General features: G+C 42.0%; 1 protein-coding gene across 2 annotated transcripts in view; it reads left to right on the top strand.

The window, feature by feature from the left end:
- Nucleotides 1-6,516, top strand: part of AFF2 (ALF transcription elongation factor 2) — a 335,533-nt gene extending 329,017 nt beyond the window's left edge. For both annotated transcript variants that reach the window (XM_048959912.1, XM_048959911.1), the window contains exons 20-21: nucleotides 319-533; nucleotides 5,067-6,516. In XM_048959912.1, coding sequence (XP_048815869.1) covers nucleotides 319-533; nucleotides 5,067-5,188 — 337 coding nt within the window. In that variant the 3' untranslated portion in view covers nucleotides 5,189-6,516. The remainder of the gene's footprint in view (nucleotides 1-318; nucleotides 534-5,066) is intronic.
- Nucleotides 6,517-23,131: the final 16,615 nt, after the last annotated feature.

Below are 23,131 nucleotides of genomic sequence, written 5' to 3'. Positions count from 1 at the left end.
TTTTCTAACTGCCATAGCAGCTTCTGGCAACAGGTAGAAAAATCATTGCAGCTATGAGATATTTCTTTCTCTGAAAGATTACTCTATTTTTAGGATAGCCACGTGCGTGGTTCTTTTTTAAATAACACGTTCATTTGTAGGGAGAAATAAATTCCTTTTTAGCTTCAATCAGTCCCAATTTATAAGCTCTCCTCTCTCATAAAACCAGGAAATACTGTTGCACATTCTTGCCTCACTGGGGCGCACAGTTGGTTTTTCAAGTGCATTGGAGTTGGCAATGTGCACAAAGGGGACTCACTCTCCCTTTCTGTCTTGCAGGAGCACAGAAACACCATCACCTATGTCCCTGAGTCCATCCCCTGTCAGCTCTGCCGGAGGCAGCGCAGGCACCACTGGCTCCTCCTCAGCAGGGACCATCACCATCCCTCAGCGCATCCACCACATGGCTGCCAGCCACGTCAACATCACCAACAATGTTCTGCGAAGCTACGAGCACTGGGACATGGCTGACAAGCTGACTAAGGAGAATAAAGGTGCCCTGCATGCTTCTTCTTTGTCTGCTTGGGCTTATCTGCTTTAGCTTGCTTTCTGTTCTCGTAGGTCTTATTTGGAGTTGGACCCAAAACAACCACATCTAAGAACACAACTGTGACAGCTTGAGCAAACAGACTAAATCTGCTTGCTGGTCACTGTAGCCAAGGCATATCTTCTCTTGTCAAGCACAGAGGGGAGATGTGTAACAAGCTGAATGTGGGGTTATCAGAGCAGCTGGCAAATAATTTAGCAAACATGAGCCCCAATTGATGAGAGCTTTTGAGACTGCGAATTCATTCACAGTTTCAACTTCTCATAGAGCACTGAGGTTATTTTCAGACTGCTCTGTCAACTGGTTTTAAGACTTTAAAAATGCTGGTTGGGATAGTAAGCAAACATAAGATGTCATATTTATGCAGGGAGTCTGGTTAGGACATGCCTATTAAAAAACACAACCTTGGTTCTCCTATTTTGGATTGCAAATCCACTTCCTTATTCCTAACATCGAAATGTATGTCCTTACTACAGTCATTTCAAAAGACTTTTGCCAAGTAGTTTTAAAGTAGGTTATATTGAGTATAGTGGAGTTGCAGAGGTGTAACTAAAGGGACAGATTTGGCCTATCTGTGAGCTGCCCCATAATTATTCAGATTCCAGCCATGGGCCTACACAGATTACTGACAAAGCTTTCTTTCATACTGGAGGTGCAGAGCCTAAATGGGAAGTATTCTTATCATGAATTGGCTCATTCTTCTAATAATACCAGGATTTCAGGTGTCTGGCTTCCCCTGACAAATGAGCTTGCTCAATGCAGGTTGATCTTAGTCCCATTAATGTCAGTGGCAAATTTCCACTGAGTTAGAGAAACCAAGCTTGAGATTTATAGGTCTTTATGTCTGAATAGTGGGTCATAATGATCTATCCCTGGGTGAGGATAGAAGTTCTGTCCAGTCCTCCCTACTGCTTCTTGCCTTTGTTTGCACTGGTTAATTTAGTAGCATTTTGGATTTTTTCCATATTTACATCCATTTTCATAAAGTATGAAAGTGATTCCCTGTCAAATGTACTGCATAATATTACAGTGGGAATGCAGAAGGATGCTCTGATAGGAGAAGGATGGTGATAGTCTTGTAATTAGCCCTCTGTGTTGTGGAGTTGTTAAATGTTCTGCTTGGTATTGAGTCAAAATAGCTCAGGCATTCAGCCAACAGACAGAAAATGTACCCAGCCACTGCTGTTATCAGCCCTAGAGCTGGATGAGAAAAAACCTGCTGACTCTTTCTGCTTTTCTCCCTCAACACTCTTCTTTGTTCTCCTTTTGATTTACAGACAGATAAGCCCAATTCTGCAAAGCAGTACAGAAGTAATCTTTATTCAGATGAGCAGTCCCTTGCCTTTAGTGGGACTGGATGCATAAATAAGAGTTTCTCACATGAGCAAGATATCTGGGGTTGTGCCCTGTTCCTCTGTATCTTGTTTCACAACCTGCAGCCTTGTTACAGTGAATGGAAAGTTCATGTTGCTTCAAATTTCATTTAAATTTTATAATCCATTGTAGAGAGATCAGAGTTTCATATGTGCTATAGTGTCTGTCTTTACATTTTATCTGAAAAGATGTCTCATTTCTAATTAAGTACTAGATTTAAAGTTGCATTTTTAAACACAATTAAACTGCAATTTGAAAAATGCATGCTGTAATAAAAATATATGAGAAGTGCTGTGATAGTCATATCTATCACATGACAGATTTCATTTGGAGAAGATGTATCTTAGACATTATTTCACGAAAAATATTATAGAGTTTGATGAACTCTACCTGAAATGATATTTAGTACTTGTCACCTGTATCTCTCACATCATTCAAAACCCCAATATCTTGCTGGATGGGACAGGACTGACCAATTATTGCACTGCTATAAGTAATCTTATCCAGCTGGACCGTATGTTGCCATGCACAAGCTCTGGTTCACTGGCCTGGAGACTGAGTGTTCAACATGTCTCATGAAAGCAGATGGGACAGGTGCAAACCTCAGACTCTAACTTGAAGCCCAAGTAAAGAACAAATCTCTTGATTTCTGATTTAGGGGTGTTTAATCAGTCAGTTCATCTTAAAAAAAAAAAAGAAAAAGAAAAAAGGCAATTTCTTGTTTCCTGGAAGTAAGAGCTGTCCTTCCCCCCACAGTCCCCTCCAAAAAAGAGGGGGGGAAGGAAGGAGGGTTGGAAGAGAGGGAGAGAGGGGAGGAAAAAGAAGGATTTAAATGGAAAATGAATCTTCTGTTTTTGTGGTCAGCTCTCATTGTTTCTGTTGTCTTCTGAATCACAGGGGCTGTCTTGCCCAAGGACATGTCCCCAGTGAACTAACATAGTTCAAATAAAAATGTGGCCCCGTCATTGTAACATTTAATAGCCTCTACTTCTGGGTCTTACTGCTGTCATAGATGTTTCTTCGCTCATGTCCATGCAGACACAAGAGATCTCTGCCACATTATCGGAGCTTTGAAGCTTCCCCATGTGCACGGCTGTCATCTTAGGTTTTGTGTTCCTCTAAATAAGCCACGCTCCCAGTTTGGACTTGACTCATGTCCATCTGGCTCAGAGCAGGAGCCAGAAGCCTTTCTTGTCGGCTTGACAAAAGATGTGCCATTAAAATAAAAAAGCATAGCAAGAGGAAGAGCAGCAGAACTATGACCTGCCAAGCCGATCTGGTTTGAAAAGAAAAGCAGAATCAATCTGCTGTGTACCTCTGGTTGAATTTTGCCACGTCCATGGAGCTTAGAATGTGTGGGAAAATAGATGGCATTTCTTATGAAACCTGTATCTGCAGCCAAAATGACAGGCTTCCCCAAGCCAACCCATGTTCTGGTTCGTAGTGGGTCACCGAGAGAGTTTTTCACCATTCACGCAATCAAATTCTCAGCTGACTTTGCCAAATGAGATTTTTTTTTAAAGCTTCCAAAGATAACAGCGCTTCGTGTCTACAGTAGAAAACAGTCAACTCTATAGTGATGAAGGCCTGCTCTTTCACATGAGTTTAATAAGTGGCTTCAGTGCTTATGGCTTTTTTTCAGAAATATTTTGAAGTTATTAAACCAAAATTAGGCTTTAAGGTGAATCCTCAGTGTTTGAAATTATTATTTATTTGAGCCTGGAATGGGGTAACTAGAATGCAGACAGTAAGTTTTTTCATTCCTAATTGTATTGATTTCACACTGGAGGAGGGGAATAAAAGACAGAGGAAGGAAGATGAAAAGTAACAGCTAGCTGCAGCATCTTAACTCAACTGGTGATAGCTCTAAGCTTTCATTATATGCTTGCCTTCAGCCAAATCACTTTGTGCTGTGATAGTACCATAGTTTTCACACTGACTGGGGTCAGGCTATCAATACTTGGATAGAAAACCTCAAAGCAGTACTTACCTGCTGAAGAAAATATTGATAATGTTTTTGTAACTGACATCTGCACTCCAGACCAGCAAGTTGGCTGCGTGCCTCACACTGGATTTTAGATAGGGTGAGAATGCGAGATCTGAGCCATTGTTGTGATTGCCGGTTGTTATCTGACTCTGAAAGGCCTTTAACTGAGACTAGGCTCCCACTCTCCTGAGTATAGTGTAAATGTTGCATGTGTGGGATTATCCGTGCCCCAGTGAGCATAATTCTGTGAGACAGTAGAAGGCACAATTCAGTTCTCCACTGAAAGCAGTTAGGAGGTGTCTGTTGACCATAACAGGTTTAGCTTTTCACCTGGAGAACATCCAGCACTTGGAATACTTTTTCTCTTAACCTGTGTGTTCTTTCTTCCTGTGTCTCTGTTCAGTGATCTCCTGATAACCCTTCCCAGCATCAAATCCCAGGGGCTTTACCCGTCTCTTCTTTCCCCTCGGAGGCTCCTATTCTCCTACTTGCTGGTTTTCTCCCCTGTTGCCTTTCTCCTCTTCTGCCACTCTTTCCACTCCAAACATGTCCTCTGGAGCCTGAAGCTGAATGAGCAAATGGCTAAAACCAGTGCAATAGGAGGAAATAGAAGGCTAGGAGAAAGAGCAAGAAGGTTTTTTAAGATGCAGACTAGCTCTTCATGCCCAGGAGAAGGTGCAGTGTAGAAAAGGAAGTGCTGCAGTTCATTGTCCACTATTTAAATCACATACACAGCAAGCTTAGGCTAGACTTAAAAAACTGGAAGTGAAGATGTTGTACCATGTGACATAGTTTAGTGGGAAATACTGGTGATAGGTGGGTTGTTTGACTGGGTGATCTCAGAGCTCTTTTCCAACCTTGGTGATTCTATGATTCCAAGCTCACTGTAGCAAGCAATCATACCACACTGGGGTTTGCTTCCAGCATGGAAAGTCTAATTTGACCTAACTTGTATGTTGCCTTTGTTTAGTTATTTCCTACTGCCTGCGTACTGATGTGCGCAAGAACATAGGAACGCACAAAGCACACTGCTGCTAATGCATGTGAAATCATGATAACCCATTGATAACCCATGTACCATTGCCCAAAACAGTAACTTCTGCTTCCTGTGTATTGCAGAATTCTTTGTAGACCTGGACTCAGTGATGGGACCCTTAACACAACACAGCAGTATGACCAATCTGGTTCGTTACGTTCGCCAAGGACTCCACTGGCTCCACATTGAGGCTCATTTGTTGTAGTGACTGCTGCCCTGCTCATAACATCCCCATTCTTCTACCTCTACCAGCGCACAGACGATCACTGGTGGAACTCCACTCATTTCTGGAAATTTATTCATGTAACTTCATTTTTATTGCATTTTTTAATATCCTATCTATTGGAAGTAGAAGTCATCGTAAATGGAACTTATGACTTAAGAGCAGTATGTGTTGTACCATCTAATCATTTTCGACAATTTTCTATGCCTTGTGTCTCCTGGATCCTGCCATCCTTATGTGCTTTATGGAACGGTACATTCCCTGCAGTATTGTTTAAAGTCCATGCTGCCTTCAAGCGAAAACAAAAAAGCACTTTGAGAAGATATGGATTCCTGAGAAATAGTACAAAGCGTCTTAAATATTTGAGGGTATATATGAGAAGTCCCTTCTGAAATAAATTAGTAGAACCTATAGCTATTCACTCAAAATCATCTTCTGAACCTGTACCAAGCTTTTCACCACCTAATTCTGGCATGATTACCTTACACAGAACACTGCTAAGATTTCGTACTTCCAATAGGCATAATCTCCAGAAAAATGTTGAATATCTAACAGGTACATAATGTAAGATCACCAAAGGTGTTAAGAGGTAAAAGGTTGAAGGAATGCCTCATTAAAGAAAGATGACACACTATGCAATGAGGTTTTGATATTCCATTCTACCTATTTATTGTTGGCTTAATAATTTCAGTAGGCAGCACAATTTATTGCAGTTTTTAGGCAATTTCAAAATATTAGCTTTCATAGTCTCCTCTGCCGTTCCTATGCTAAATCTGTGAATTTTCTTTCAGTTTTACTGCTAGTCTCAAATGAATACTCATCCAAGATTTTTCCTCACAGAACAATCTCTTCTTGCGAAGTGAGACTCAGTGAAAGCAGATTTTAATGGGAATGCTACATTCTAAGCATTGATATTGTATGTAAAACTCCATTAACAAGTGTATGCAGATTCTTCATGAAATTCTCTGGAAGTTTAACTAACCAACTGCTGTTGAAACAATGTAATTCCATGTGGCATCAATTTACACCTGTTTTGTTCATTTCCGAGCATTAGGAACAAATGGTATTACTTACCTTGCTATCATGAAAACAATGATAAATTAAATAAAATCAACGGATTTATCCAAAAGCAATATAACATTTGTTTAATAATGGCCATGAATACTTCAGTCAAATTACCTATTTTCCAAGCTCTGCATCTATTTACCCATGCTGTCATGTTTCAGACCATTTTTTCTAATGCGTGAATAATAATGAGACAATTCAGATAGAATTTCGAAGCAATTGTGAATAAATTACACCATTTCACATTTGCTCTTTCCTCTTCTTTTTTTTTTCCCTCTTGTTATAAACTGCACTGCTCTTCTGGTGCCACTGCAAGAAGCGCCGGTGCATGAAACAAAACAAAATGAATTTATATCAATAATTCACAAGACTTTAAATGGTCTCATCTCATTCTTGATGTAACGCCTGCATACCTTACTGAACTGTAAATTCAATTTCTGTAAACAGAAGATGCTCATAGTAATGTAAATATTATTCTGTCTCATCTCATTGAAATAATACAATATGTGTTTAAATGCCATCCAGGTATTAGTTAGTTGCAATTACCTTCTGCTATATAATCCTGTATGGTGAGTTATTGGATTCTACTCACTGGGTTGCGACCAGATAAATAGGACAAATTTGCATTTAAAAGGTTCAGACTGTTATGGTTTTTAGAGCAGGCCTTGGATATTTGCAATAAGAGCAGTTTAAGGACTCTGCCCAGTATACATTTAAGACAGACATTACTGTAGCTGTTGTATATTAGTTGCCTATAATGCTACCTTTTCTTAAAAATCAATACTTGCTATTTTCTTTTTTCTCACAAGACTGTATTGTAAACGTAGTCAAGGTGCATCATTAGAATAATCATCCAGTTTAGAGTTGGTTGTCTGCAAAGGACATTGGCAGAACATGCACATCCTGTTTTATCTGCACATTCCTGTTCCTGAAGTGGTCAATACACTCTTATCTGCTCTTGGAAGGTTTCAGTAACACGGCTGAAACATGAGCCCAACAGCATTTGTCAAGCTGATTCTGGCCCCAGCAGCTAAAGAATAAAACCACAATGGTGGAGACAATTCAGAAATGTAGAATAAAAGTATTAGGTTTTTAAAAACACTTCCAGTATTGTTTTTTAACAGATGAAGCAGTGTTGAGGTGGTTTTATCACAAGCCAGAGTTTTCCATTCCCTTTGCAAGATCTTGCCGATGAGATTCAGTCTAATCAAGTGCATTGTCGTCCCCCGTTCCTTTAACATAGACTGAAACCCTAGAGTGCCATGCATTTACAAAGGCTACATCTTGAAACACAATTTGAAATACAATCTTTAGGCACAAGACTGTTCAAAGAGTTAGCTGCAGTCACTCAGTGAAGACGGGATGTTATCATTCGCCTGTTGCTCGCAGTAAACAGACTCCTATCTCCAAATGTACCCCATGTACAATCTTTTGCTTAAATAGCTTAAGGAATTATCCCACCTGATTTTGCTTCCCGTGACTAAGTTTGAAATGTATGCTGAATCAATGACACGATTATATTAAGTCCAGCAGTCAAGCCTAGGATCACAAGCCAACTTACTATTTAGCTGTCTTGTTTCAAAAGCAGCTTAGAAACAAATTAAATATGGAGAGTGAATTACCTTCTTATCCCTGGGGATGATGCTTCTTTTGAGTTAGTTATTAAGGATTATTGCACTTTTACATGCACTGTATTCATCTCATTTCAAATGCCAACATGTCATCTTTGTGGAATCGTTTTACCCCTTAGAATATTATTTCCAGTGGAGTTAATCAAACAAACTTGTTTGTCTGTTGCAATCCACAGGGAAGCTGTGTGTGTTGGGCATTTGCTATGTCTGCTCTTAGGACTGCCCACTTCATGCATTCAAAGTCATGAACCAAGTACCAAAAATCACCAGATTGACTCCAAATCATGACTTTAAAAAAAAAATTGTTGCTGTTCATATATTGCCTTATGGATAACAAGCTTCAATGCTGATTTCAATACCCTTTTTCAGGCATTTTTCAATCATGCTGAGGGCCAGAAATGGCACATTTGTTTTTAAGAGTGAGAAACTGAGGCACTGATGTAATCTCTTGATTTCTGCAGCAGGACTGTAAGAAGGAAACCAAACTTTATAAAAAATGGCCAGAGCTGACAAAACTGTCATTTGTGTGCCATGCTTCGGAAGGTTTGCACAATATCCACAGCTCAGCAGTGAAAGGAGAATGCAAGTGAAGGGCTAACTTCAAGCATTTCAGAACTCCATCACTACACAGTCTGATGGTAGCAAAGTCCTAAGTGCTGATGTGAGACATTTACATAGCACTTAACCTCTGTGTCAGGAGCTCCTGCAGGTCTTAAATGAAGGATTTGACAGTGTGCAGGCACAATGTCCTGCTTGGGTTGCAGAGACCATCTCTAGCTATGTGATGATGTGTGTTGAGAAACCATGGTCCAGGAGAGCAGGGCTTGAAGGGAAAGCCTGAGATGTATCCTGTATGGGTCATCTACCTTGATTTTTTCCGTGGTCACTGATTTCAGCCATGCTCTGTTGGCTCCTTTGGAAGGACAATGCACACCTTTCACTATAGAAAATTAACAACATAAATAGTTCATGCTTGATAGCTGGATTTGGCCCAGTATTTGGCTATTTTATTTTATTTTATTTTGTCTTATTTTATTTTATTGTCATTCTGGTTTAGCTTAGTGCCTTTGTGTTGAGAGTGTTGATGGCAGCCTTCCCGGCTTGCTTCTTTTAGCTTCATTTCATGTCTTCTTCTATGATCTTTGGACTTTGAATTATTTAAATAGCCTCTCCAGTAATATACTAGCTCGTTTAGTCTCCTTTGAAAGAGAAGGAGAGATATGTTGATTTCTGCAGTATGCGTTTTGTAAAGCATAAGGATCAAGATCTACATTCCTCCGGAAGAAGCAACATCTGAGAAGTTGGAATCTGGACCTTAATTTCTGTGCTCTGACTTTATGGTGTTCTTCCATTGTAATCGTTTAGATCCACTGTTAAGTTTTTAGGTACTTTGGAACAGATGTTTGCATTGTATTTTCATCAGAATTCAGTGATGTCTAAATCCAGTGATAACTTTTGTGAGTGCAGTTTAAAATATTGGGAAAAAAGTGGGGCCTGTAAAGGATTCTGATTTAGATATTATTAGGCTTCTTTGTTTTGAGCTCAGGAGAAGCTGCTGCACACAGTACTGAGATGTGCATAGGGGTGTGTGTGCAGGTATCTGTGGATTTAGACATGGATTTGCAACAAAGTTCTGCACTCATTACTTCATAACTCAGAAAAATGATGCAAAAGCCCTAAAAAGGAAACACTCTTATGGGTGCAGTGTGGTGGTAGGATTGTTAATGTTTTCTTCTGTAGTTTTTGTATAGCCCTATTAGCATCTATTGTGTCCTTGCAAGCAATGGTATGATAGAAAGTAGCAGCAGTTCTATCTTGGTTCCTGAAGCCACCGTCAGTTCTGAAGGTTTTTTCAACTTAACTCCTCTGCAACTGGACAGTGTCTTGAACTTTTAAGAAAGGAAAAAAATTTCACAGTTCACCAAAGAAGATTAATTTGCCATTCTCAACCAAGTGTACAAGTGTCAATATGTGGCAGACCTGCAAATTAAGGCATCAATGCAAAGGGCCTTTGCCTTGCATAGCATCTCTCCCTGACCTCAGCAGCATGTACTGGGAGTGAGGCAGAGGGGACAAAGATGAGAAACCAGCCCACTGTCCTTATGACATCTTCCAGCTTTAGATACTGTTTCAAAAATATAAAACAAACAAGTCATGTTAATGTTGAGAGGGCTCAATTTCTTGAATACTTCTGTGCTTCTGTGTTAGAATCAGACCACTGGCCACAGCAATGCATGCAGACATTCTGTACTGCCTAATGACTTATAGAGTAATATATAGCTCACCAGATATGATATATCACTCGGTATTTTGTAGCCTATAGGTAAAGACTAAAGCCAGTTAGGCTCTCCTTCACTATGAAACCTTCCTGCTAGTGAACGGGGAATGTTTCTGCCTGAATTACAGAGCAGCTGTAATCTCTACAATACTATGTTCTGACCTTCCTCCAGTGCTTTTGGTAGCTTTACTTTTGCTATTCTGTTAAAAAAAAATTTTGTCTGATTCTGTGGTCTTCCATGATCAGTGATTCTGATCATCTCATGCCAGCTTAACCTATGGTGGTAGCTGTTGAAGTCAGAAGATGCTGAGTTCAAATCTTGTACAGCCAGCAGGATCTCACGGCTCTGCGGATAGAACTGAAAGCAAATTCAGATGCAGATGAGTTATTGTATAACACTGATGTCAAATGAGAATCAAACTCAGCCATGTCTGGAGTTACTGCAACAGAAACTCTGGAAAGATAAGCTGTGCTCAGAATCACAGGGTAAACAGCAACATCTCAGGCAATTCATTGATGCTGTAATTTTAGCAGGTAATAGTAAAGACATGAAAAGTGTTATAAAGGAACTGGGGCAAGTTTCTATGGGCTGGCTCTATCAATTTAACACACGCGTGCTTCTGTGGAGAGGGGATTCATTACTGTTGATATGCCCTGCAAGATAAGCTGTGACATGGTATCATACAAAGTCTGAATATGATGCCATCCCATCCGGTTCCCTAATCTGTATCAGGGTGCCACCACATGTCACGGAGAGACAGTGCTTGTCACTGCCCTGAAGTCTCCATAGGATAAAACCATTTTCCTTTGCAACTTCCCCAAGAACCAAGTATAGGGACCCCAAAGTCCACTTGAGTAGAGCTGTACACTCTCAATGCTCTACAGAGAGGCAGCAGGAAAGGCCTCACCTGCTGCAGGATGTGGCACAGCAAGGTGCCTTGGGCACTCAGTTTGGCAGCTTGGGGGCATCAGACCACAGCTGTGCACTGTGTGGCCCCACAAGTGCTGCCCACGGTGTCGGTGTGCTGGAGGCATGGTGACACCAATGCCATGCCCAAAAGGACAGCAGGACCCCAGCTCCACTGCCTGGGTACCGGTTGAGCTGTGGCTCTGCCTTGCTTTTGGTCCTCTTGGTCTTGGTCCTCTGTGGCTGCAGAAGGGACTTGGATCTGTGCACTTCCTTTTACCTGTTCCATGTGTAGAAACAGCAAACAAGTTGGCAGAAGTGCTGCATGCACTGACATAACTATGGAAATATTTACTGTGAGCTGGACTGCAGTTTGTAGTGTAGTGTCCACAGGAGTACTTGTGCTAAGAGCTGAGCCCCACTGATGCCATGGTATTAGCCATGTGAGCAGATGATGCAACTGTTTGAGACTTGTTTTCTTCTTTAATTTCCACTGAGTTCCCCTCTATGCAAGCTCTGTAACCCCTCTGTGACAGATAAGAATTTACACAGTTGTGTGAGTATCACCCCGTGGTAATTCCATTGAAATTCACCAAGTAAACATATTCCTAATTTCTACTCAATTATTTCCTTCTCTAGGTTAGAAGGAAATTCAAATTCCAAAGCAAATTTCATTATTTCACTAACTGAAAGGGACCAAACTTTGAGCTAAGTAAATGTAAAGGAACTTGGCTCCATTTGTGGAATTCATTGGACCAAATTCTGCTGTCGTATGGCAATCATACAAGTCTCACTAAGCTTTGAGCACTGTTTATTGAAGGAGAAGCTGGCTATAAAAGTGGTGTAGCATTACCAGAGTTAAGGTTAAGGTTGGGCCAGACTGTAATTTGCATTAAACCAACTAGTTCAATGGAATTACACCCATTTGTGTTCTGGCTGAGCTCTCACCCCACTGAAATTCTCTGGGCTGGTGCTAGAATAACTGCAAGCAGACTCCCTGTTCATCCAGACCTTTATGTTGACACAGCTCTTGCTCAGGGAAAGCACCTGTGACTTCTGTGACAGTTAATGTGGAGTCACAAACTTGAAGAAGCTTTGACCCACTGGCAGAAGGTATTTACTCTTGAAATTATGAGTGAACTGCATAGGGGATAACAACAGAGATGCTTTATTTATGACAGTAGTAGAGTACAATTTCCTCAACTGGTGCAAATTGGTTTAGGAGTACTGATTTCAGTGGAGTTAATCCAATATGCACACACTGATGAGCAAACCCTTTAACCCCAGACTAATTTTTGTCAATATGTCTCTATGCAGATAAACTCCCAAAGCTTTTATCATCATGCCTCTTTACTGATCATGCCAATGAAATGATTAATGTACCATAATCGTTGCCTGGAAGGAAATAATGTACTTTGCAAAGTTATGCAGTACGGAGCACATCATAAAACTGCTTTAGACCACACAGTCTGGAAAAGTTTATCAGAAATGAACCTAACAGGGTAGCTGTTTATCTGATGTTGATTACACTTTCTCTCTGCACTTCCACCACCAAAGTTTTTAGCGCACAGAGTGAACCATAGCTGGATGTTTCTGATGACTGTGGGCCAAAGCTTCAGCTGGTGTGCTTGTGAATAGATCCATAGATTTTAGTGCTGATTTACACCAGCTGAAAAACTGGTTCTCTCCCTTTTTGTACTGTGCTGTGTGCTCTAATGCAGCTTTATAAATACATATTGAAGCTGAGTGTATGTTGAATCGTTCTGATTGAACACCAGATAATCCCTGCTAAGAGAGTTGAAGGGTAAATTTGGCATGCCATCTAGGCTTGCATATGTTTTTGTTTTCCTTTTTCTTAAACTAAAAGTATGTTGCAATTTAATTACCCCTGAGTTTAAGTATCTACTGGTCTCAGCATTCGCTCCCGTTAAAAAAATGGCAGATAAATTCAAATGTGTCACAAATGCTCTTGGTCTAGAGATGGAATCTATTACTTTCATTCAAAGGCGCTGCAGCAGGCTCAAGTGTGTTTTCTAAACCAAATGGATTTTGTGCGTGCGAAAGTCATGGCAAATATTTATCTAGGCTCAATTCTGCCATTCTTCCCCTGAGCATCTTAATCAACAGGTTACTGCACTGAAATCCACGGGAGTAGCTGTGAATTAGTGCTCAGTCTGCAGACTGCAGAATCAGGCACTGAATATATCAGATGGATGCAATCAGGAATTTAATTTTAGCCATATGCATCATTTGAGTGTCCATAAGAGGACGCTTAAAATTATGTACTTTTTATCCAAGCCTACAGTCCTTGTAATTCCATAAAATACTGCATTATTTATTCCTGTCTGTATTTTTGATGTCTTTGGTTTGCATAGCTTCTACTGAATCTGAAATGCTGTTTCTTTAAAACCCGTATTCAGAAGGCCTAGGGCGTATCATAGCAAAGTGTGAAAACAAGCCTAAAGGTCTGCTTCTTTTGTTTTGGCTTTGAGCGTTCTGGTTTGCATTTGATCTTTGACTGTAGCACTCCCAGTATTTTTTAAATGGCCCAACTCAAATTGTTTTCTGGCAAAAAAAAAAAAAAAAAAAAAAAAAAAAAAAAAAAAAAAAAGCAAACTACAAGTAAAATCCAGGAAAAATCCAGGAAAAGAAATGCTGGCTCACTCAGTGGATGTTTGCCCTTGCTGGTGGTGCTCTTCACCTGGCCATCTTTTGAGCAGCGCGGTAAGCATGTCCACTTGCCTGTCATTATTAGCTGTTCTGGCAAGCACTATTTTTTAATTTTTCCTTTCTTTTCTGTGTGTGTTTGTATATGCACATGTTTAACCAACCAAAGTATCAGGAAAATTTATATATACTTCCATCTGGCTCCCGGAAGCAGAGCAACATGATGACCTTGTGGTCTTCCAACAAAAGTCAGATTTAATTTCTGCGTTGCAGTTCAACTTAATTATCTATTGGAATTAGATTACAGTTTACTAAATAGCCCTTTACCTTCCATTCTTGCTTTTTATTTACTATTGAAGTAGCTTTCTTTTTTCCTTATGTGTGCAAATATTATACCAATAATCACTGCAATTCCACAAGGTGTCTTTGTTCTGAACAAGCATGTTATTCTTGTAAAGTTTTAAGTATAAGTTAAGATGTTTTGTACAGACCAAGGTAACAGTTAAAATGTCAAGCAATTACTGAAATGTTGTATAGTTACAAAAGTTTGATTTCTTTTGCTTTATATGTATAAAATTGTATCTTGCCTGTTTTGCTTTGTATTTCCAACGTGTTGCACAATTATGCATTTTGTTTACATCTGTTTTCAGAGAAAGAAAAAAAAAGAAGAAATAACAGTAATACTTTATGTACAAACATTTTAAATGTACTTTTGTTGTTTTTAAACACAATGTCCCTGTATAAATAATATTGGTTGAACTGGTACATTTGTGTCTCTCATAGAGGGATTAATCATACTGCCAGTGCATTGAATTATTTAAAAACAAAACAAAAAAAAGTAAAATAAAATTTTTATGAAAATGTAACCCATTTTATCACTATAAATTATTCTGTCTTCTGCTATTTTCTCCTTCCCCTCTCAGGATAGAATAAGTATGGTACAGTAAGTACTGTTTGTGGGAGAGTTGCCATAGGTTTTAATTTTTAATCAATGAGTTTCTGTCATTACAGAGACCTGAGATGACTTGATAGAAAATAGTGATGTGTTGCTGATAGCAGCTGGGAGGAACAGCACCAGCTGGGTGTTACCCCACCCTACAAGGGCTCATCTCCAAGACAAAAGCCTCAATTCTGTCTTTCCCAAACCAAACTTGGAGAGAAAAGGAGATGAGCTCCAAAGGCAGGAATTTTTGATTTCTTGCTGACAAGCAGCCCAAGGCTTTAGCGTGACTAAAGTGGTGTGATTCAGCACACTGACCCCCTCTACAGGGATGCATTTCTCCCCGAGGGCTTCCCAGGATGACAAAATGAGAAATGCCAGGCTTTGTAACATCATTTCAGAAATAGCTCTAAGAGCCTGTGCCAAGAATACCAGCTCAAAAGAGATGTAAAAAGCTCTAGAGAGATGCTAATCATGAGCTGGGATGCCACCTCCCTCTTTGGCACTGCTGGGGGTGGATATGGACACAGAGCACAGACAGCATTGCAGAAGGATGCCTTGAGACTAAACCATGGGTAGGTGTTGGGATTCAAGGCTACTTACTGTGAGGCTCTGCTTAATACAAGGAGGTCTCTGAGATCTCCAGCTGCTCTGCACCTTTCTCATTGCACAAAGAAGCTCAGAGCTGTCCTGGCTGACTGCTCCACACCACACCTGTTTGAATGGTTACCTGCAAGGAAGCCCTTTTCTAAGCAACAGATCAGTTCAGAAGATTTGAAAGGGGTATTTCAAACCAGTGCTATACTACCTCTGCCTTCAACTTTCAAGGAGACAGAGGTGACGTTTCCTCTCAACACATCAGGGACAGCCATCTTCTGGGGTAGAGGGAGGTCAGATGCTGCATGTGCCCTCAGCATCCTCTGTGTCTGCCCAGAAACCAGCTGGCAGTGTGACATCAGTCAGGCAGCGAATGGCCTTCCCTGTGTATGGAACCTTGTAATCAGCCGCCAAGTGCTCTGTGATCCCAGCAATGAATGATGAATCAGATATGTGCGCTACTTTCTTAGTGCTACTGCATAACTCAGAGGGAAAGGAAGGAAGGGAGGAAGGGAGGAAGGGAGGAAGGGAGGAAGGGAGGAAGGGAGGAAGGGAGGAAGGGAGGAAGGGAGGAAGGGAGGAAGGGAGGAAGGGAGGAAGGGAGGAAGGAAGGAAGGAAGGAAGGAAGGAAGGAAGGAAGGAAGGAAGGAAGGAAGGAAGGAAGGAAGGAAGGAAGGAAGGAAGGAAGGAAGGAAGGAAGGAAGGAAGGAAGGAAGGAAGGAAGAAAGGAAGAAAGGAAGAAAGGAAGAAAGAAAGAAAGAAAGAAAGAAAGAAAGAAAGAAAGAAAATGGTTCATGACCACTCTCTGGGAGTTCCACAGAAGCAAAAGCTACCAGCCTGCTGACTGGATGGCGGAGGAATGTCCCCTTAGACCATGACAGTGGCAAGACAGTGAAAGTGGGTACTTGGATATTCTATGCATCCCTAACAGCACACATTCTCAGGCAAGGTGCCCAACTGCCCTCCTCGACCCAGGAGATGTCCTCTCACCCACCATGGTGGCAGCCAGGCGGGATGCTGGGGGGAGCAGTGCCATCTTGGGACAGGCCACAGCATCACTCCTCAGCCAGCAGGTGATTTAACTGCTGTCTCATGAATCTTGTCTGTGACAGGAAACTGTTTGAGAGCAAGGGATGTTTTCTTGCCAGGAAGAGCAACATAGAGTTTATGAAGACAAGAAGTCCAGCTGGAGCTTCCCACAGCACAGAGAGCTCAGGAGCAGGAAGCACAGCCTAAATCCCCTTCTACCTGGTCCAGTTGGGAAGCGATGCTATGTAGGCTCCACGTTATGTAGAGGAATGTCACTACCAGCTGCATTTCAAAGCAAGTTCAGATATTTTTTTATTCTTTTGATTAAAAAGAGCACATGTGCGTAGGGATTTTCAGTGTTTTCCCCCATACTGTGTCCACACAGTTGGCAGGTCTTTGTTATAGCTAATGTAAATGTAGTTGGCACATGAATCACATGTGAAGGTAATGTTAAATAGAAGTTTGTCGTCGCAGGACTTCATGGGAAAATTGGTGTTTTTTTAGTGAAGAATGTAGACTGTCCTTTTGGAAATGAGAATGCCCTCCTTCTTCTGGGACTCTGCACACCTGTGAGCCATGAAGAAAGCCAAAGGCAAAGAGTGAACTTGTTGGTCAGGCCTCTGGAGCAGGGCTGCAGAAGGAAAGACATTGCCTGACAGCACCACACTTCTTCCTAGGCCAAGAATGTCTGGCAGATCTGGGTAGTAACATTTAGGGTCAGATTTCCTTTAAGGTAAATGCTATTTAACTGGAAAACTAACTCTGACACTGCTCTCAGCTGCTTTCTGATTGTATTTCTGGCTATATTTCCAATTCTTTTTGTGAAATTCTCACACACAGGTGTGGGCACAGCCTCTGGACACAGGGTACATCTGTTGGACTCCAGGTTTTACCACTGTTGGCTTGCAGCTGACTTGAAGATGTGACTGCTGGTACTTGTGGAAACTCATGAAGACTTGCCACAGAGTCGGCATTTTGAAAGGAACATTTGAGTGGAAAAGTAAAACAACAAATCCTCCCACCATCACCATTTCCCCCTGCTTTTCAGCCAGCCCCAGGAGGATGGGGCTCAGACAGGGCCTGTTGACTGGGGGTTGAAGTTGAGTGCATGGGTGATGTTGAATGTGAGGATCACCAAGGCCTTGCTCCAGTCTGCAGCCTCATAAAGCTCTATCAGCAGCAAATCCTGCAGCATGTTTTTCTTCCCTTTATTTTTTTTTTTTTCTGGCAAATTTACATTCACTGCCTATCAAGCAGGAAGTAAATAAAAAGGCTGTTATTGTGCTTCAAGCCATCAATTTGAGAGCAATCACCTATATGTTCGGGATGTGCTGGCAGAGAATTATCTGCAATGAGAAGCTGCTTGCCAATCAGAGTTGCAAAAGCCTGTTAGCATTGGCTGCACCTGGAAGAGGATGCAGCTCACTCAGTTAAGCATGACAGTCAGATTCCCAGTGCCCCCTGTGGTTTGGAAGCAGAGGAGCCAGAAACAACCTCCTGCCCAGGGCACCCCCAGAGGCCCAGAACTGCAGAGCCCCGAGCATGTGCTGTCCTGTGCAGTGGGGACATGAATTAAGGAAAGTAAGTTAGGTTAAAAGTTCTGTGCCTTCATGGGGTTTCAAATTGGCAGCTGCAAGTTTGACCTCGCTAAGCCAGGTTCTCACTGCCAATAACAGATGCTTTTCTGCAGACTTAGACAATCACTGCAGACAACGAGTCTCCTCTTCTTCCAAGTAACATTGTTAGCTATCCCATCTCTGGAATGTAAGACACTAGACTAAGATGGCAAACCACAAATTAACAAAGAAGCAGCAGAATGGTGAACAAAGTTGTGGCCGATGAGATGACCAGTTAAAGCTAGCCAAGTGTCCTCCATCCTAACCCAAGTCCAATAAAATAAAACGAGGACCTTCATCAGAAAGGCCACCAAGAGATACGTCTGTGTAAAGGAGCTGAGACTTGGGGTGCAAGGGGGAATGTCAATCATTTTGGGGACTCATTGGGGACTCAGCCTTTTCTTGGACATCTAATGTATATGTAAGCAGCTTGCTCTTTAAGTATGTGCCTTTCTTGTCCTCCAGTATGCAGGCTAGGTGGAAATACACCCTCTGCATCCAGCATGTGTGCAGCACTGATTAATCATGCCTGCTTTATAGTTACTCTGTGGTTATGGAGTTTGATTTCTGCAGGTCAGACACGAGGCAGAAGATTTGCCATGGAGGAACAAAATGATATGCAAAACTGTCTGTGGGACGGGAGGAGTCAGAGGAGCAATGTGCCCTGTAAACTTTGCCGTTGGCTTTTGGAGGTTGAGCCACAATGATCTCAAGGAATCCATCCATTTGTTAATCAGATCATCTGAGTCCACTTCAGTCTCTTCTGGAGAGAGTCTAATTCTAAGTTGCTTCCCAATGTCTTACCAAGTCAAAAACCAAGGTAAGTGAAGTGAGCTTCAGGCCTTCAGATTTGCTACACCAGCCTGGAAAACAATGCAGAGTAGCTATGGTTTTGCTGTCAAACCTGGCATCTCCTGCAGTGAACACTGTGCTCTCCAGGCTCATGGAAATGTCACCTCTGCATCTCACCTCTAAGGCATTTCAATCTCAGTCATCTCTGAATCAATCAGTGAAAATATCACATCTATTTTCATAACGCAGCACCAAAACTCCCATTGCCTGGCACTGGGACTTTTGAACGCTGCCAGCCCATGGCTCAGGCCCCAGTTACTGAGGTCACCTCCACCAGTGCTACCAGTCCTCAAAGTCATTGTTAGCCTCTGATTCCAGGAGGGTAATTCATTACCCTGAAGAGCCCATCTTCTTGCCCATCTATCTATATCTCAGTGCTGCACTGTTTATGTTAGCGTAATCATTTCTCATGGAGAATGTCAATAAATGCTGAAGACAAAAGTATACCAATACCACCAACAACAGAAAGCCCAACTGCTAAATAATTCCTAGAATGAGTTGTCAGAAACCTTTTATTTACTGTTTCTGTGCATTTCATTTATTCCTGGCAGCAGGCCAACCTTTCTGACAGTTAAGATTTATTGATTTAATTGCCTAGGGTAACCATGCAATAAAATCATCTTAAAGATAAATTTTCATGGCACTGTGCAGCACTGAAGCAATTTTTCAAGTGCTATGGCTATATTTCTGCAGGTTACAGGTGCAAAATTTGCTTAAAGCAGAAATGTCTCTTTACTGCATCCCCAGTGCATCGGTGTGGTCTCTTACATGGAACTCTTTTCCGTTTTACTAGTGTCATGCCCCACCCCTGCCCCCTTCTTGTTTTATTTTAAGAAGAATGGTGCAGGTCTCACAGAAAAGAAGAGACACTTTCTTAATTGGTTCATATATTCCATGTCCAGGAGAGGCAAAGCTTCTGTTTAATTAGTAGTAGGCTGAGAGGCTATTTAGAGTGTTATACAGGAGCATTTGTCTCCAGCTGTTTGACACTTATAACACAGAGGCCTCACATGGCAGATGACTGACACAATCTTTTATTGCATCTTTAGATCTTTTTATTTACACCGTTAAAGGGCTCATTACAGTTCAGAACAAAGAGTAAAGGAAAATATCTAGTTCTCAAGTTAAAGACAACATTTCTAAAGTCAGAGATAACATACACTTTTAGCACTGGAGCATGCTTTCTTATCTCCCATGATTTACTGTGGAGTGGGGATGCTGCCTGATTGGAGCATGGCATGTAATGACTGTTGCTCTGGCAGCCCTGCATCTTCCCCCGCCAGACCCAAGCACTTCATTCCCCCTCCTGTCCAGCTGAGAGCAGGTGGCCACAGCCAGCTCCCAGGTGCCACCAGCTCCCAGGTGCCACAGCTCCCAGGTGCCACCAGCTCTTTGCAGGTGTCCCGCAGCTCCTGCGCATCCGAAGGCCACAGCCACTGAGGCAGGAGTAATCCCCACCAGAGATGAGTCCCACAGCGTGAGTGTCAATAAATAGACACAGAAACAAAGCAGAAATTTTGCTCTGCCAACATCTCCTGAAATGCTGAGCACATCACTGCAGCAGTGTTTCCCAGCTGAAACACAAACATGCAGTGAGAATGGACATGTGAAAACTTGCGAGCGGAGTAGAAGGGGGAGCATGCGGTCTTCTGCTAAATGCAGTACAACACTTTAGCGCTTCTTTTTTGATCAGAGCTGGATTTGAATCTGAAACAGAATGGTCTTGATTCTCCAGAGAAGGATTCTTTTGATTTGAGTGAAGCTCAAAGAAAAAAGCTCTTCTGGCCCATACCACTGAGCAGCATGTGGGGCCAAGGCATTTCTATCACCTCAGCCGTGTTTGACTCTGGTCTCAGCAGAGAAGCATCCGGGTCTATCCAGAGGGAGGCTGAGTGTGGGTTTGTAGCACTGCAGTCGTCAGTGGCCCCATAGTGGTGCCTCTTCTGGGTCACTGCAGAAGAAGATTAAAAGAGGTGTTTAGCTTCAGACATTTTATAATCACAGTCCTCAGTGCATTTTAATACCAGTAGGCACCTGGACTAATTAGGTCTTACCCCACTGTGGTGGCAATACCTTGGCTGGGGGCTGTGCTGGGACACAGCCAGGCTGGAGATGTGGTGAGGGCAGGGGAGGCTGTAGTGTAGAACAGCGAACAGCCATCTCACAGGCACTCCTTGGAGTGATGCTGTCGCTTGGGACCTGCTCTCCTATCAGACCTGTGTGCCTGTGGTAGAGCAGAGCCTTCCCAACACCTCTGGAGTCTTCTGGAACAATTGGCAGGGCTGCCTTCAGGTTTGTCCTGCTGAGTCACCTTGGAAGACTCAGAATTTTGTACCCTAGCAGGCTTTCTCTTATGTTGATCTCATTCTGCAGCTCTGTCTCTCTTTCTCTCATCACTCTGGCCTCATTGCCTGGCCCCTGGCATCACCCTGTGCACTCACGTCCATTCTGCAGTGTGCTCCTCCCCATCACTCAGCCACAGTTTCATGACTCTGACCACTCATTTGCAGAGTACTTTTCTGCAAAGGTGCAAGGACTCTGCAGCCACCTGACACATGACTCAGGGTGGAAGCACAGCCTGGAGCAGACCGCAGCCCACGATGCTGCGAGGCTCTGCTGCCTGCAGGGACAGTGGGGCTTGCTGCTGAGTTCAGATCAACTGTGTTAGAGCTGGGCTGTGTACAGAAGCTGCCCAGGCAGCCAGTTACAAAAAAATAAATAGTTCCCATATAGAGAAAACTCATACATTACCTATTAAAGCTCTGTTTAACTTACGAGTGAAACAGCTACAACATTCATTTGTTACTTTGGGTTTGCTCCAAGAAAAGCAGCATGTGATTTGTGTAGATGTGTTTGCAAACGTGTGAGGGAAAGTGTACTCCCTGTTTTCAAAGCCATATAGTCTGAGATGGGTAGATTAGGGTGCATGTAATACTTGTTAACCCATGAATGAATCAGAAGAAGTGTTTTGAAAAATAAACTCATATAAATTCAAATTATTACTAATAAAATGTGAAATTGGCTGAATGATTTATGTTCTTCTGGTGGGAAAGAGCTCAAACTTGCAGACATACTCTGCTGACAGATTGTGAGTCTCACATTGCAAACACTGACTTTAAAGCCAAGGACCTTTACTCTGGGTAGTTAACCTCTTTGACCTCTACCCCTCTGACTTCAGCCTTTCATTAGGTGAAATACTGAGGCAGGTTGGATACATTAAAAAGAGTATTAGTGAGAAGAGAGGCAGTTGAATCAATAGTGTCAGTAAAGGTAGACCTATTTATAGAGAAACAATGTCAGCATATGATAAACCTGTGAGTAAATTGGATGAAAGCCCAGAGCTTTGTACTTGTTTGGAGAGCTTGATGGTGTCTGAGCAACAAGAAGAACACCTGGTAATACCTGGGCTCAAAAATGTCAGCCACACCCAGTGGTATCCAAAAAAATCAAAAATGTGCCCTTAGGTGGGGAAGGAAGGAGGGCAAGAAGGAAGGGAAAAAGAAGGGAGGAAAGGAAGAAGAGAGGTACCTTGGAAGGGAAGGGAGGAGGGAACAGGCATATTTACAAGTGCTAAGGGAAATGCCAAGCCCTGTTAAGGCTGGACGGCACTGACGAATGTTGAGGTCCATCTCTGCTCTCTCTTAAGCATGGAGATGAGTGGTGGTGACTGAGAGCCACATCCTGAACCACGCCAGAGCTGCTGGTTGCAGTAGCCGTAGTGTTAGCATACATACTGTGCTCACATACATAGAGTGAATACCTTCAAAATGTTCATTTGTAAAGAATCAGAACTACAAGCTGTTTCAAAACCCCTCCCTTCTATTAACATTGGGAATGTGTCCTCTGATAAAAACTCTTCTAGAAATGATTCAGATGAATTAGTACAGGAAAATCTTGACGACTTGGAAAGCGCTGAGTCGGAAGCAGTGCCATCAGTGAATAATGAAAGTAAACCATCATTCTGAAGTATGACTAATGGTGACACAGCCTGTCTAGAAGAACAAATAACTAAAAAATGTACTACTTGGCCCCAAAACTGAGCTGAACATTTTTTGAAATCACTTCACTGCTATATGAAGGCTACTAAAAAAACAGGAAACCCTGCCAACTTGTGTCCAATGGGGGGAAATTTCACTTGTCCAAAGGAGAGATAGATGATTCATTCTGTGAAAGAGTGAGACTTATTACTCTTAGAGACAATATTAATAGATCCATCCAAAATCATCCATGGAACAGATCTGTTGATGGTGCCAAAGATCCTTAGCTGAAAAATGTGCTGAGAATCTTGAATGTGCAACATAGAATGCTGCAGTGAAATGATTACATTTTGTGGCACCTAAAAT

The sequence above is a fragment of the Lagopus muta genome, chromosome 13, assembly GCF_023343835.1.
Source record: "Lagopus muta isolate bLagMut1 chromosome 13, bLagMut1 primary, whole genome shotgun sequence".
NCBI classification, from domain to species: Eukaryota; Metazoa; Chordata; class Aves; order Galliformes; family Phasianidae; genus Lagopus; species Lagopus muta.
The sequence above is the reverse complement of the archived record's forward strand: the minus strand, read 5'-3'. Positions and strand labels throughout refer to the sequence as shown.